This window comes from Cupressus sempervirens, chromosome 5, assembly GCF_028749045.1.
Source record: "Cupressus sempervirens isolate cs-2001-9-10 chromosome 5, ASM2874904v1, whole genome shotgun sequence".
Taxonomy (NCBI): Eukaryota; Viridiplantae; Streptophyta; class Pinopsida; order Cupressales; family Cupressaceae; genus Cupressus; species Cupressus sempervirens.
Window position 1 is genome coordinate 165,491,751 of NC_143122.1, and position 17,731 is coordinate 165,509,481.

A 17,731-nucleotide genomic window follows, 5' to 3' on the forward strand; every position below is an offset into this window, starting at 1 on the left:
TTGTGGATGCATGACACAAGAAAAAATATTCCTAAATTTTATGTAATGCCCAGTTGTCAAGTATGCATACTGTCCAATTCTTAGTTCCCACCAATTTGCAGATAATGCTTTGTTCCCAAAGGATGCATTTGAAAAAATACTGGATATGGAGCACAAGTTTTCAAGATTTCCTTCTACCCCCTCAATGCCATTTTCAACAGAAATCTTTCCAGACTGCATTCAGATAAGATACTCGACATCAAGTAGTAACCCAGTATACCTGATTTCAGTTGGTACAAGCTGAGCCACTATTTGGAACATCTAAAGCAGATGCTCTAGCACTGAGTACTCTCTGGTGCAAACTAAACCACTCCATTTAGAAATATGTAGGTAGATGCTCAAGCATGATTCCTGACATCGAAGATCCTTTTGTTGATCTTTGTGGGAAAATGCCTCCCTCCCTTCACTCTGAGTCAAGTGCTCTTTCTGCCTCGGAAGAAAAAATTAAGCATGTCTTTAAGGTCTGAAAGCAAGCTCAAATCTAGCAAGTTGTGCCCGTCTCCCTCCATGTTTTCTATAACTGGATAATCAATTGTTCAACAGCTTTACTTGGAGCCTATGCTCCAATTACACCATCTTTGAATCTTTTTAACAAAGCATTCCGAAGTACATGGCACTAATGAAACAACCCAATTCTTTCAAAACCTGTTCCATCTTTGGTGATTAATTTTCCTTGCCTATTCACTAAAATTCTTTTTCAGATGGCCATTGTTCGAAAGGTGCTACAAAATACCCACAAATCCAATACTAATGTGGAATTACTGCAAGCCAAGCTTGCCAAATTATCCAAGGACCATAAAAATATGACAGAAACAGTAGACAATCAAATCAATGTCAAATTTCCGTCCACTCTAGGAAAGACTTCACAATGGTCAGATGAACAAGGGAAACTTCCTGCAATTGAAGAACGAGTCGTGAAGTCTCGTTAAGAATAATGAAATGAAACCCTCCTGGACCATTGTTCAAAGCTTCAAAATGCAATATAACTTTATGTTTAAATTATTAGTGGATGGTTCCTATATGTGCCATGGCTTTGATTAGACTGCTGTTCATAAACTGCTTATTTATCTATTGCATCTTTCTTTCTTTTCTTTAAGATAAAACTCCATATTTCAATGCATTATATCCAACCCTCCTTTTTACTATTTTATATTACATTTTCTTTTTATTAATACATTTGGACATACAAGGTCCATATGTATTATCATCTGTTTATACCAATCAGTCCTTGAGCAAATACAAGATACTTGTGGGCACGTAGAACAATGTGTATAATTTGATGAGCAAGATGCAATGTATTGGGGGGGAAAAAATTCGAACAGACTTTGCTATGTACAATAATGCAAATAAAAAACAGCCTTACTAAACATTTGAATCAACTTATTTAGGTTGCAGTCCATGATAACATTGAAATGCCTAAAACTAAAGAGGCATTTAAATGCCACATAGATTGAAATTATTTAATGCCAGTATACTTCACAGTTCAGATAATGCATAAAATAGGCATATTGTTGTATTTTATAAAATTCAAATATGCGACTTCAAATATAACTTTTCATATAAAAATTAGCCACAGTAAACACACGAGATTGTCAGAAAATTAAATAAAGAAAATGCATGAGATTGTCAGGGAACAAAAATAATTGAAACCATCATTGCAAACCTTCAAAAGAATAAAAGAAATGGCTTTTTAAGTACCAATCTTTTGACAAATTGCAAAATCACCATCGTATCTCACGATAGCTAATGGTATTAATAACAATGTTTCTAACTTTCTACAATAAGTTATATCAGGATATGGGCAAAGATGAAAGTTGAAAACTAATCACAAAGTAACAGTTAAACTGAAAATTAGAAACTATACAAGCATCTGTCCCAATTGGAAAAATTCATTTCTTCTAAATTTTCAGCTCCCTGTCATCTTCCATGAACTTTATCCAATAAAGAGTAGCAGGATATGAGTAAACATGAAAGTTAAAATATCAATATCTAAAGCATAAAGAAAGTATTAGAATTAGAAATTGTACAAGTATCTTTGTCACAGTTTTTAAAAACAGTTCTTTCAAATTTCCAGCTTTCAATTCTCTTCTTTATTTCTTTTCTTTAAAATCAATCTGCATATTTGAATATTATTTATACTTTATTCACCCTCCTTATTTTATATTACATTTTCCTGTAATTGATACATTGGAACATTTAAGTGTACAACACCCGAATGTCTTATAATCTACTATAAAGTGAGAAGCCTTTAGCAAACACAACATTAAAGCAAAGGAATAAAAAGTAATGCTACATGCAGATTATTTATGAATATAAAGCAATGCTCGATATGTGATGTATTGAAAACACAATATCTATATAATAAACTTTCATATGTACAGCAATCCAACTTAAAACCTGTGTTCCAAAGTAAATATTCAGATTAATTTACTTTGGTTTCTGTCCAAAAGAAAGATGAAAATGTCTAAAACTGAAGCAGCATTAATTGCTCATTTGGATGAAATAGTTTACTGCCAATATACTCCAGATGGTACATAAAAATATAAAATATTAACATATTATTGTATTTTACAAATTTCAACAGACAACTTCAAAAATAAAATTTTAAAAATAAGACTAAGCTAGAATACATACACGTTAAATTATCAGAAAAATTACAGAAGTTAATGTACAAGATTGTTAGGCCAGGAAAATATTTGAAGCCTACACTATAAGCCTTGTCAGAAAATTAACTATAGTAAATATTAAAATATATAAGTTTGTGTAGACCAGGAAAATATTTGAACATTCACTACAAGCCTTCTAAAGATCAAACAAACAGCTTTCAAAGTACACCTCTTTCTGATAAATTGCAAGTCCACTATCATAGGTCACGACTCACTATAGCTGATAATGTAAGCACAATTCCATCTTTCCTACAACAAAGAGTAGCAGGGTGTAGGTAAACATGGAAGATAAAAACTAGCAACAATAGCAGGATCTAGGTAAACATGAAAGTCGAAAACTAATCACCTATAAAGCATGAAAATGAAACAGTTTGAGTATCTTTGTACTGGTCGGAAAAAGTTGGTTCTTCTAAAATTCCAGCTTCCAAATCTCATCTTCCATGAAATTCAACAAAGAAGAGCTTGATTTCCACTGTTCAGACTGGAGTTGAAGACGCCTGTACTGTTGCCACCACAGCATGAAGCTACTCTGTTCCAAGAACACCTCAACAGAGATACTGCGCTCTCTGATCATGCTCCACACATAATCTTCAAACTTTTCAAGGCTTTCTTTTAGTTGGGCATTCAGAACCTTATGTTGCTCTTTTACTTGTTCAAGATTTCTTAGGGCTTTACAAGCCTCTTCTACATGAGCCCAAAAACAAGAGTCCTGTGTCAAGGATGCAAACTTTGTTCGAGGCTTCTTATTTCTTCCAATGCGAGTTTGTTCTTTTACATTCATCCATTTTTCGAGGACTGCATGACGGTGTGGTCTAATTCCAGGTGACAGATAGCTGTCAATACCCTTCTGTTTGCCATAGTAGTCTGCAATGTCCAGAGGCTCCACAAGTCTTCTGTATGCAGTGCCAGCATTGATCCATTTATTTTGGAATTGGATGTCAACGGGCAATTCATGCTTCTCCACCATCTCAACGATCGAATCCCAGAATGACTCCAGAGATATTCGAAGCATTTCTATTCTGAATTTTTTCGGGTCGTTTTGAGTTTTGAAATAATCATAATAGCCAATGCCTTTGACCTTACAAAGTCCCTTAAACCATTCTAACTCTGCCATGGCACTTTGGTTCTTGCTCAATGTGGCGTTTAGTTCTTCAATGTTCATCTCAAAAGTTCCTTTCTTCTCCTCCACCTTTTTGAGGGCAAGAAATGCATGATCGTTCTGCTTAAATATCAAGTCACCAACATTAGGTATCCAAAAAAAGGAGACAAACTTGAGCCAAGAAACAAGCAGCTACAAAATCTTGTCAAACTGAAGGCAAATGATGACAATTAATTAAATACAGTTTAATAGAGTTCAGCAATAGAGTGTTTTATTATAAAGGCTGGGTTAGCTTCTGATTCTTATTAAACTATAATTTGGATCTTCATTCTTTCCCTTCTATAATTTTAGCTTTTCTCCCTTAAATTAGTTTTATAGGTTTTAACTACCCTCATCCCACGCTCCATAAGACATAAACCCCACTTTCTGGACAACTTGTACATTATGAAGGCTGGGTTAGTTTCTGAAATCTTCACTTGTATCATCCTAATGATGGATTACAAATTATGATATGAAAATACTCAAAATTTACTCAAAAAAACTTTCACGCAGCAACAAAGAAAGACTGCAGTCCAAACTCTGGTATGACTCAACAAGACAACCATTTACCTTACAAGTTGAAAATATTTATTAAATATATTAAGTTTTGAAGAGTTTGAGTATGTTTTGCAGAGCCCAATGTGACTATCGTCTGTACAAAAAACAAGCAAAAATAATGAAATTACCTGAGCCTCAATACCCATTGCTTCCAATTGCAGTGCTAACCCCATCTCATATGACGAGTCTGAAATGCCATTCGTGATTCCTATTGTGATTGTGTTAAGTAGGTATTTAGTAATACACTCAAGCATGTTGCCATAATTAGTGTGCTCCGAGATGCAGACAGTTGCAATTTCATCTAAACTCTTTCCTTCGTTGCACTCCACAGTAATATGCAGCATCTTCAAGACAGCTTCAGGGTCTCCAATACAAGCCGCACCAAGAGTTGAACAGAAGATGTAAGTACCGATGGGTCTATAGATGCTTCTAAGACCAGATTCTTCCGTGTAGTTGCTTTCTATTGTAGATGTGTGTTGCAGAACATTTTTAAGGAGAGTTCTGCAAGCCTCTAGATCAGGTGGGCATGATACTTCCATTGAAGCTTTGCCCATTAAGCTGCCCCAGTGAGGAAAAATCACACTCAAAGGCTGGACAATCAATTCAAATGGTGCAAGAAGCATCCGAGGAACAATGTCATACTTTGAGACCACATTTAAAAAAACTCCTGACCAATCTTCACGGGCAATTGCTTCCCCAAGACTAGCATCTCCAACAAGAGGAGAACCAAAAGTAATGCAAAAGGGGGATATTTGTCTGATCCTCTTTTCCAGAAACCAGATTGTCGCCAAGGCTGCCACAGCACCTCCAAGGGAATGACCCACAAAGACAACAGCTTGTTCCCTTTTTAAGCTCATTAAACTGTTCATCTGGCACAGACAATTATACTTGATTATATCATATCTTATACATGGGATTCAAGAATACCAATGATTGACTACTAATTCCATTGTAATTAAAAACCATTCTTTTATTTTTTACCTTAAGTTGCTTTCTGAACATTCAAAATTTGTAATTGAAAAATTATAAGCATCGCATACAGAAGTCAAAAAAAAGACAGGCATGGATGATTGTAAAATATCATTTTAAATCATAAAGCTTTGTGTACTGTTTGGAGCAACATGTCAAATATCATGAGCTTCTATTATTACAATTTTCAAAACAACAATGCTGCTTCTTTATTTACCAGCTTTCATATGACCTGAGTTTCAATTCTCAAATAAAAGATTTCTTGAATGCGAAGAAATGGTGATAAATGTCCCAAACCTTTCCTTCTATGGCTCTAACTTGGGTCAAGGATAAGGTCAACAGTTTCTGGAGAGATTTACCAGAGGATTGTTGTGCATGTTAATGTCTGAACTCTAAAACTTCTTATATCAGAATTTCCTGTTGTATTATTCCTAGATGGAAAACCCTCAAATGTTTCTAGTACAAAAACCAGTTGATCAATCAAAATTATCATTCATGAATCCTAAGGTATAATTCTAGTCATCTGCACTATGTCTTACTTGATCTGTCAAATCAGTGCTATATATCAGCTTTCAGCTGTTTCATGCAGGCTAGTTGTGCCAAATTCAAGCATAGGCTTCAGACTGAAACAAAGTTCTTCACCATTCATGACTCAACCCAAAAAGCAGTGCTCTTGATTATCATGAAAACAATGAAGCCTTTAAATCCATGCAAAATGATGCAAACCCTCTTGTAGGGATGTTATCGGGCACGATTTCAGACAATGTGAGGAGATTTCAAATCCAAACGCCTTTCAGATTGCAAGATATTGAAGCTTCTTTGTTGCCAGGCTATATGCAGAAATGATTAAATCAGGGATTCTGCAAAGGTTGAGGCAGAGTGGTTTTGCCAGAAGGTTGGTAACATCATTCAAAAATAGCTTGAACATCCAGGGTACTATGACTTCCTAGAAATTGAAGGCTTTTGGGAAGATTGTAATTTGTGAAGATGATTATGAGGTATCAGAAATGGAAACAAATGAAAAAATTCAGGATTGATTGGAATGTAAGTGGGATCAAAGATGATGGGTTGGACTTGGTTGATCCTTTTCATATTGGGAAGATTCAACTCTAGCCTTTACCAAACATCAATTGGGTAAATCAGGAACTGAGGTAACTGGGTGCAAGGACTTGTTATATGCTTAAAAGATCAGAAGACTGGTTTGAAGTTGAATATTGAAGCAACAGCTACAAGGCCATTAAGAAAAGGAAATTCTTCAAATAAGAAAAGTGATGATAAAGGAAGTGCTTCTTCTTCCTCTCCTGAAGTTCCACTCTAATTCCCAGCTCTCAGCAGATTAGTCAAGAGGGTAGCAATGATTGTAAAGTTTCTGCAAATTCTGAACAACCAAAGTGATATAATGCCTTTCTCTATTTGCTGAAGATGATCTTGAATATATCAGACCTGTATAAGAAGTGTTATCTGAAGTATAATATTTTTTCTGAAAAATGTTTTATACTTGCTACAAATCGGATAGGGTAGTAATGCTAAAGGAGCAGACCATATAATTTTTGTGTCCTTTATCCACATTATTAACCCTTATTTATAAGGCAATCAACACGCATGTCCTTAGAAAGGACATGACTCTTACCAAGTCAGCCCTCTATAAACTCTCAATTTATCTTCCCAATATCGGCGTCTAAAGGAGATTATGATTAGTTAGTAAATGTACTAACTATACTATGCAAAATAGTACATAATAAGTGCCCCATTAAAGACGCCGATTACGTCATATAAATAATGTATTTAAGAGACCGATCCTTTCTAAGGATCTCCATACTTTACTAGATCTGATGATCTGTAGTTCAGACCAGTCATGATCATCAAAGTTATATGGAATTAACGCTCCCTCTTGACTTGATAATCATACTGAGAGATAACATATCTAGCACCATCAATCAAGATGAATAGGCATAAATTGATACTCCATCTCTATCTGAATCTTCTAAGCATGTGGTATCATTGAACACATGATACTATGTCATATTACTATCCTTGTGATATGATTTATCACTTATAACAGTGATAACAGTATTGCATGGAATGCAACATACAAGATAAAATCCGGAGAATGATTAAATTCTTCCTTTATCCAAGTTGTGACTCACAGGTACTGGTAGGCCTCTATCACAATATGATCTCAAGTTATGAGATACCAGTGCACAAGATAAAATCTGGAGAATGATTAAATTCTTCCTTTATCCAAGTTGTAACTCATAGGCATAGAAATGTCTACATCACAATATGATCCTGAACTCATCCAAATCTGAAATTTCTCTATTGTTCAGCACATTATCTAAGAGATCGTCATCTCTCATAATGTCTTTTATACAAGTGTTCATTATCTTAGAGATCATCACCTCTTAGATAATGAATACAAATGGTGAAGCCCATAACAGTCAATAGCTTGACAACAATAATTTTTATTCAAAATTATTTCATTAATAATTAAAGAATACAAATGTATTATAATTCAACCATACCAAGTCTTTTCCAGAAGTGATCTATCTTCACTCAAGAGAGAGGTTTGGTAAGAATATTTGTTGTCTGATCTACAATGCAAATATATTCTAATTTTACAGTATTCCTATCCACCATATCTATTACATAATGGTAAGGAATTTCAATATGCTTGGACCTGTCATAAAAAACTGGATTCACAGAAAGCTTGATAGAACTTTGATTATCACAATGACTAATGATAAGTTGTAGCTTCTGTCGGATTGAACTATCCTAGAGTTAATCCTTCTATGGTTATTGGTAATCATTAATTAGACATACTCTATTAGACATACTCATATATATATATATATATATATATATATATATATATATATATATATATATATATATATATATATATATATATATAAAATGTAGATATGTTATAATTAATGATTAATTAATATATATAACCATAGAGACATGTCTCTTCACAAGACATGTCTCTTAAAGATATATATCTTGCAAATCTGCAATTGAAATACATAGAATTACAACAATGTTATTACATTTGCAGAGATCCTAAAATTTAACATGGTATCAGAGCCAGACTGCAAATGTAAATCAATCAGCAAACAAAAAGACAAAATGGTCACCATCAAGCATCAAAGCCAAGTTTTCATGTTTTCAGTGTTTGATGAGAAGTGCAGCATGTTCGCCTGATTGGGTTTTGGAAGGCTACATTGGCATACAAAATTATAATCCAAATTTGGGGCATAACATTATGTTTACTGTACTACTCGTGCCTAATGATAAATCATAGTCTTTAAGAAAAGATCATCGTAGTTTGATTGTTTTTTTTGGGTATTTGATATTGTTTGAGTTTGTTTGGAGACAGGCAATTTGATTGATATATTATCAACTCCCCACTAAAGTCAAACATTGGAAGTCAATAATATTTTAGTGCCTTGACTAAGGTTGGCTCTTCTAAATATTATCGAAAATTCCTGTAGAGTCTTGGTAAAGTGAAGAGCTTCAGTGTTAGAGGTTAGGAATGAACAGAAGTTATGAATGAATATTAGTGATGCAAACATCAGGAAGTAACATTATTGAGCCAAACTAAAGCAAGAACTCTAAGATATACATACATAGCAACTAAAATATACGAAAGGGTTGTTAGCATGTTCAAGAGATGGAAAGCATTGAGTACAAGCCAACACACTTATTCCACCTTTCAAGAATGTAATGACAATACAATCAATATGGGAGTCCAGATGCAATATACAGAGATGTGAATCATATGTCCAAGCCATATTGATTAACAAATCCATACAATTGAACCTATAACCTATAATAGAGAAGAATCTACTCTACAGCACTATAGTTGTTTTTAACGGGAGTAGATGATACAAAGGGCATGGCCATACAAAGAAAATGCGGGTGAGGAAACGAGGAAGAACCTTTCATTTACATAGCATGGGAGATAAGGCCAACCTTGAATGAAACAATGCTAGTTGGGAAGAGATTGGATATTCTTCACGGCAGATATAAATACAAGCACCAAAGACAATGGAATCACTCTCCTCCACATCAAGTAACATAAAAGGAAGATACAAATACACGATGCAAATGAATAGAATATTAAGTAGGTAGAACACTGTACATTCAATATCACCAAGTCAAGAAGAAATAAGATGACAAGGAAAAATTCTAAGCGCCTGGTGGGAATCGTGGAGAAGATTATAGGAAGACTTATAAAGTTGTTATATGCGTTGATAGACGAACATAGAAAGGAGCGATCATACAATTCAGATAACCACTGTCTAGTTGGGCATACGATTTAGTAGTAAGAAACGATAGTATTGAGAATTCTTGGTTGAAGAGAATAAAATGAATCAATTCCCATTTTCAAACAGATTTAGAGATGGGCGAGGCAATGCAAGTAATGTCTACATCCATTTTGCACAAGGAAGCAGCATAAACGGGCCCTGCACCTCCATCTCTGCATGATAATTCTTTGGAGAAGTTGATGCAGGCTCTGCCCACTTCTTCCTAAGTAAAAGGCCACAATGTGGCGAGCTGTGTTTGAGAGGAGGTAGCGGTTGAGGCTCTGCAACTGTAACACTACACTGGCACTGGTTATTCATACGCATCATTTCCCCATGGCCATTGGAGCTCAAGATTATAGAACATAGATGTATTAGTTGGATCGCCATGGCATATCCATTTGTGAAACCCCATCCAAATAATTAAGTTGTATAATATTTGGAGCCTTTGATCTGATAAAGGAGTTATATAGTTGGAGCAAGCACGAGCTAATAGTTCAATAGTATTCTGACCTACATGGGTAAATTAGTAAGGCATATAATGGCAGTGCTATTTACTCATGGAAAATTTAGGAAAATAAGTCAAAGGTCATGATTGGTTTGACTCACCAGAATACAAAATCACAACTGGAACATATGTAAACAAAGGCATCCACATGTATGCATGATATTTATAAATTCTACTAGCTATTCCAAAGGTAAGTTAAGGTAAAATTACATTTAAAACTTTCTTATATTATTAAGGTGAGGTAAATGAATATATATATATATATATATATATATATAAATATATATAAAACTCATGTGAGGTTCCTCAATATTATTAAGTTTATGAATATATAATATGCCTTGTATTGAATAATGAGAATATATGTAACAAGTATTTAAATACATATATAATAAATGTGTCTTTTTATATGTATGATTACATTTGATGACAGTTAATATTTGATATAATGATTGCGAGAATAATATAGGAGTATGAAAGGTTAAGTATTATGTGTTCTTACTTCTATTATTAAAATTAAAAAATAAATATTACAATCATTTATGTTATTAGTAATAGGCAGGAGTTAAATTCTAATAGCCTAGTTAACATTCTTTTTATACTTCCTACGAGCTATATACCTTGATCTTTTCCTCTAAGAATGTAACTGCAGGAATGATATGAAGACTCAAAGAGAGTTTGACACTTCTTCAAAAGCAATCATGGATAAGGAGCTCTAATAATGATATTCAAAGGGAGTTCAAAAGTTGTTATGAGTAATAAAATGATTTTAATGGGTCTACACTTTGTGAACATCATAAGAAAATGAAAAATTTCTTAAGTAACTTGCATGATCATACACTGGGTACTGAGTATGTAAAATTGTTCAATGATATAAGAGTTGGAATTTCACATTGTGGGGGGTAAATATAATAAGCAATGTTCCAATTCCCACTTGAAATTGATGTTTATGGATTGTCATAGAAAGATAAGTAATTTTTACTCTTGAGTATTACAATTATCTACTCACTATAGTCTCTCTCTTTCTTGGTTATAAATTTATACGTACTATAAGAGTTAATTTGCTTTGACCTTTTCTTTTTTCCTTCATATCTAAGGATGTTCTTGCAGGAAAAGAAGGTCAGTACTTTACATATGCTACCAAATATTGTGCAGACTCAATCTTATGAAGTAGCTCCAAAGAAGTTGTGATCTAGAATTCATTAGTCTTATGATGATCAAGTTGGTTAATGTGAGGATCTTGAAACAAATATCCATGATGATTGAGATTATGAGTATCCTTCTTTATTAAGAGGGAGTCTAACATTTCTTCTAAGGTAACGTTGGAGCTCAAAAGATTTATAATCAGAGGGAGTCTAGAAATACATGGGCGTGTCTTCATGATTTTGATGGGATACTCTATGTACATCATTAGGAAGTATTGACTTATCACCTAAAGGTTGAAAAGATTATTATTAGATTCGGAGGAGTAGACCATATCACTTCAAAGGTAAACTTGATATGATTAATGTTTTTTTGTTTCTTATGCACTTATTGACTAACATCATATGGTTGATGATTATATGCATACAGTGATAAATCTACTCTTGTAGAAAATGCTCCATGACTTAATGTCATGTGACCTTGTGATATGTATCTTAAGAGTGATAATGGTGCACTTATCACAAGGATGAGTTATATCATTTAGTTGATATGGAGGTGCACTTGCATCATTTAGTTGGTGCGTATATGTCATGGAAGGTGACGATCTTTCATTGACATATATTTTAAGGTATCTATTGTAAGGTGACGATCTTATCAATAGATGACCCTCCTTCAAATGTGTTGAAGGTAAATTGGTGTCATTGTTCTTAGGGCCGGATTTTTCCGGACACATTGATAACCATCATGGTTCTTTGGGCCAGATTTTGTTGGACAACATGAAAAATCTATTATGGTTCTTTGGGCTGGATTTTTCCGGACACCATAATTTGACCACATTTTAAGTGGTGTATAACCTTGTGTTATACTTCTCTTTAAATTCCCTTGAGGAATTTAGCCTCATAGTGAATTGAATTAAATTCCATATGTTAAATATGTCGATATATACATATGTGTGTTGATGGATTTATATTGATATTCTTAATATGTCATTCTACGATCATATCTCTTCATATACTCAAGAGAATAATGTGTTATATATCAATCTTCCCTAATTAAAAGGGAGTATTAAGGATGTTAACAATTCTGTATATTGAAACTACTGGTGGATATTCTATTAGCCAGATTTGAGTGGTACTCATACCTAATAGTATAAAGATGTTTGAAACCCTCATTGCTAAAGAGGGAGTGTTGAATGTAGTTTCAATCAGTTTTAATGTCTGATGAAGTATATGCTTAGACATAATTAAATCAGTTTGGATATAATGCTCTGCATTAGAATTACAGTCAGATTATTATCTTAATTGTAATATTAAAGCAGATCACTCTCGTTAAAATTGTTCTTGTTTAGCCTTTAATAAAACTCCTTGTGTATTTGTATGGATCAATCTTGTTAAAAGATGATCTAATTAAGGAGATGTTAAATAAACTAATCTATTAGTTAGTGGATAAAGAATAGACATGATCTATGTGGCCATATTCATGAAGAGCCATGATTCTTACTCTTACTAACCCTTTGTATGATATATGATAGAATTATATCATAATTAATTCATTAAGTGTTGTCTCAAACTAAGTCAGATATCATAATATCTAAGTTTACACAAGACTAAATTAATTTTTTGTCCCGAATTATGTTGAAAGTCATGAAAGACTTAGATTCATAAGGTATTACTTAAATCATCTCTTAAGAGGGAGTGTTGAGATAGCTTCAATTGTATCTAAGTCATAGTTGTGGTAGAAAACAATTGATATACATATCATTGTGAATCAGATGTTGTTGGCATGTTTATACTGACACATTCCATGAAGTGATGTCTACTATAAGAAAAAACGATCACAACTATGATATGATTAAGAATTCTTGTTGAAACTTATATTATCAAAGAATAACATCTAGTGTGATAAATATATATTGATGTTTTTAATATGACAGTCTAAGATTATCATGACAATGTATTCTATAACAATCCTCCTGAGCTAAGAAGGAGTGTTAAGTTGTAGCTTCTGTTGGATTGAACTATCCTAGAGTTAATCCATCTATGGTTATTGGTAATCATTAATTAGACGTACTCTATTAGACATATATATATATATATATAATGTAAATATGTTATAATAAATGATTAATTAATATATATAACGATAGAGACATGTCTCTTAAAAATATTTATATATTTTGGAAATTTGCAATTGAAATACATAGAATTACAACAATGTTATTACATTTGCAAATATCCTAAAATTTAACAAATAATAGTAGGATTCATGGGTTGACCAAATAATCCCACAAGTAGCTTTCTAAGCCAAACTACTTTTCGAGAGGTCATTGTTGTGGCAATGTATTCAGCGTATGTGGAACTCAGTGCTACTGATGCCTTCTTTTTGCATATCCAAGATATCATCGTTGGGCCTAAACTGAAACAACATCCTTAAGTGCTTTTCCTATCAATAACACTTCCAGCCCAATCTAAGTCTGTGTACCCATGTAAGTCCAGGTCAACTTTCTCATACTTGAGCCCAAGGTTAAGAGTGCCTTGTAAGTATCTAATGATGTATTTGACTACAACTAGGTGAATATCCTTTGGCTCACACATAAACTGACTTAAAGCATTAACAACATAACAAATATCAGATCTTGTATTTACCAAGTACATAGGAGACCCAATCATATATCCGTAAAGAGTGGAATCTATGGAGGGTGATTCCGTTGCAACTTCATTAAGTTTATGTAAATTAGTCTCCATAGGAGAAGACATAGGTCTGCAGTTCCACATTCCAAATCTCTTTAAGATGTCTAATGTATACTTTCCTTAATTAAGGATGATGTTGTCAGAGTTCTATCATATTTCCAATCCTAGGACGTAATGAAGAAGTACTAAATCTTTCATTTCAAATTCTCTAATTAGATCTTTCTTGCATTGATCTATAAGATGATCATCACCTATTATTAGTAAATCATCAACATATAGTATCAAAATTATCATATCATCTTTATCCTTTTTATAATAGAGATTTGGATCAGCTTCATTCTTGGAGAATCCTAAACTGGAGAGATACTTATCAATTCTTTCATGCCATGCCATTGGAGCCTGTTTAAGCCCATAGAGAGCTTTCTTGAGCCTACAAACAAAGACTTTAAGGTTATGAGTTTCAAATCCTTCAAGTTGTTCCAAATATACCTCTTATGTAATTTTTCCATTCAAAAATGTTGTTTTCACATCCATTTGATGTATTTTCCATCCCTTCAATGTTGCAATAGCTAGGACCGCCCTTAAAGAGTTGTATCTGGCAACTGGAGCAAAGGTTTCTTCATAATCAATTCCCTCCTACTGAGAGAACCCCTTCGCTACAAATCTGGCTTTATATTTTTCAATGCTACCATCAGCAACATGCTTGATTTTAAATATCCACTTAGAAGAAACAATAGATTTTCCTTCAAGCCTTGGAACAATTTCCCAAACATCATTCTTAATAATGGATTTGTATTCTTCCGTCACAGCATCCTTCCACGCTGTATGTTTAATAACATTTGAAACATTAGTTCTGATTTAGATAAATCACTCATGTTTGTTGCATAACTAGAAAATCTTTTAGGTCTTTTGCTTTCTCTGAAGGTTCCAGATGGTGCAATTAAGTCTTGTGCTTCCTCTACAGTCTTAATAGCCCAAAATGGTCTTTTCTTAGGATTTTGAGTTTCCTCAAGATTAAGATTTTGAATTTCATCTTCAATTTCTTCAATGTTCTCCCTATGAAACTTAGAATCATGATTTTCTTCAGAACTAGGTCTATGTGTAGAATCTTCAAAACTAAGGGCTCTTTTGAATGCTAAATCTTCTTCAAATATTACATCCCTACTGAGTGCAATGTTTACCTTACCAAGTATGAAAACTCTATATGCCTTAGATGTTTCACTATACCCGACAAAAACACCTTTCCTCCCGAAGAGTTCCAACTTAGTTCTCTTTTCTTTTCGAATATGTATGTATACTGGGCACCCAAATATCCTAAAATGGCAAATATTTGATTTAACTTTAGAAAAGACTTCTTCAGAAGTTTTATCTCTAAGGTGGGAGTGAGGACTTTTGTTTTGACTATAGACAGAAATACAAGACGCTTCTGCCCAAAGATAATATTCTAAATTTTGATCAAATATCATAGCTCTTGTTGCTTCTATAATTGTTCTATTATTCCTTTTTGCTACCTTGTTTTGTTGTGGGTTATAAGGAATAGTATACTCCCTCCTAATTCATGTTTCTTTACAAAAATCTTTAAACAAGTCTGAAGTATATTCCCCTCCATTATCAATCCTAAAAGTTTTAATTTTGTGTCTTGATAAGTTTTCAGTTAAAGTTTTGAATTCTTTAAATCTCTCAAAGATTTCTTCTGATTCTTTACATTTTAAGAAGTAAATCCATATTTTTTTACAAAAATCCTCTATAAAAAGTATATAGTACCAAAATCCTCCAAGAGAAGGAACAAACATAGATCCACATAAATCTGAGTGAACTAATCCCAAAACAATGTTAAGTTTTCTAGTGCTATCATGAAATGGACTTTTGGTGTTCTTACCTAGAGCGCATCCTTTGCATATGCTTGAATGATCTTTATTCAACTTAAGTAAACCAGTAACCATCTTCACCACAGTTGATAAGGCTTTAAAGTTTAGATGTCCTAACCTTCTATGCCACATTTCGTTTATATCAGCAACTTCATGAATTACGGCTTGAATAGGTTCTATGTTTAATTCATAAAAGTATCCCTTTCTTTGACCAATCAACTTTGATTTCTTAAATGAAGAGTTCTTAGACCAGGTCATTATTTACCGTCCATAAATGCAACATTATGTCCCTCATCTTCAAGTGTTGTAACAGAGGTTAGATTCCTCTTTATTCCTAGTACATAGAGTACTCTTTTGAGATGGAGAGAAATACCTGACTTCAGTTTCAAGGTGCAGTTCCCAATTCCTTTAACTGAATGATAGAAATTATCACCTATGGTAACTTTGCCATTAACTTCTTTTGATATTGAGTCTAGTACTTCTTTGTATCCTATAATGTGTCAAGATGATCCACTATCAATTACCCATGTTGTGCTTGATACTTCATTTGATGGTGCAGAATACAATACATGTTTCTCAAGATCATAGTTTTCTTCTTTCCTAGTAACGTTTGTACAATTTACTTGTTGCTTGTATTCTCAAGGCAATTAGATCTATAATGTCCCAATTTTCACATTTGAAGCATTTTATTTTGGATAAATCTTTCTTAAGTTTTGTCATTTCTTTGACTACCCTTCTTCTTTAAGTGTTTCTTCTTACCTTTATAGGAATTTGTGTTGAAAACATAAAGTTCTTCATCTTCAGTTTTTTCTTTCGTAAGTTTCCTAGATTCTTCTTGAAGGCAATCTCCTTTAAGTCTGTTGAAGTTTGGAAGATTATCTCTAGTACTTACTCCTTGAGAGAATGTTTCCCATGAATCTGGTAACCCATTTATAGCCGTAAGTGTTAGGTTTTTGTCTTCAATTATGGTACCTATACTTGCAAGTTCATCTCTTAGACTAGCCACTCATAGATTCTTCTTTCTTTATCTGTATATGATTTAGTTGCCTTTTTGGTGTAAGGGTTCTAATCGCATTGTTAACCTCATATGCATTTAATAATGCACTGATCATATTAAATGTTGTCTGATGTTTCATTAGCATAGGTACTATTTCATTTTTAACCCCATTTAATATGACTTGTGATAGGCCAACGTTGGGGCAAATAATAACAAAATAACAAACAATTTTATGATAAAGTTCGGCTGGTCTATACGTGTCAATCTGAGAGCGTAAGCTTGCGAAAGGTGTTCGAGCAATATGCTATCAAGGGCTGATAGTTGTGAAATGAAGGATTATGAATGCAGCTACAACACGCATAATTGAATCTATGAAAAACTAAAGAAATCCCAGCTACAAGAACTGTCACTTCCTGGCGACAAGAACATTAGAAACAAAAATAAACATTAAAAACTATGATGATAGCAAATATAACAATTCACAAATTCAACTAAATCTATAGAAAACAATACCAACACCAGGCATATAACTAATCTAATATAATAATTCCTACCCAGCTGTGATATTAATCTGTCTGCAAAGCTATTTATGAAAACTGACTATTGAAATGAAGGAAAAACTTATTCTACTAAAGAACTCAAACAAACCAAACCTAAGCTACTGAAATCACCAACATTCTTTAGAGTGGGCCCTTCCTCCTCAGTTTGCTGAGTGATGAGATTTAAACAGTTCTTCCTTGAGAAATTTTGATCATGCCAGGTCTATATTATTGTTCAAAATGTTTTTCATATACAAATGCTCTTCTTGAGCTGATATATAAAGCTTCAATATAATAACAAACTCCAAC

At 33.3% G+C, this 17,731-nt stretch overlaps 1 protein-coding gene across 3 annotated transcripts in view; it reads right to left on the bottom strand.

The window, feature by feature from the left end:
• Positions 1-2,756: 2,756 nt before the first annotated feature.
• Positions 2,757-17,731, bottom strand: part of LOC149554947 (lipase-like PAD4) — a 40,790-nt gene continuing 25,815 nt past the window's right edge. Inside the window, exons 3-5 of one of the 3 annotated variants that reach the window (XR_016364436.1) lie at positions 4,530-5,270; positions 3,052-3,924; positions 2,757-2,949 (exon numbers count right to left, since the gene is read on the bottom strand). Coding sequence is in view for 1 of the 3 variants with exons in the window: in XM_089828963.1 (XP_089685089.1) it covers positions 3,115-3,924; positions 4,530-5,270 (1,551 nt within the window). In the remaining 2 variants the exon portion in view is untranslated. Of the gene's footprint in view, positions 3,925-4,529; positions 5,271-17,731 lie in introns of all 3 variants that reach the window. The other 2 variants (XR_016364435.1, XM_089828963.1) reach the window with 2 other exon arrangements.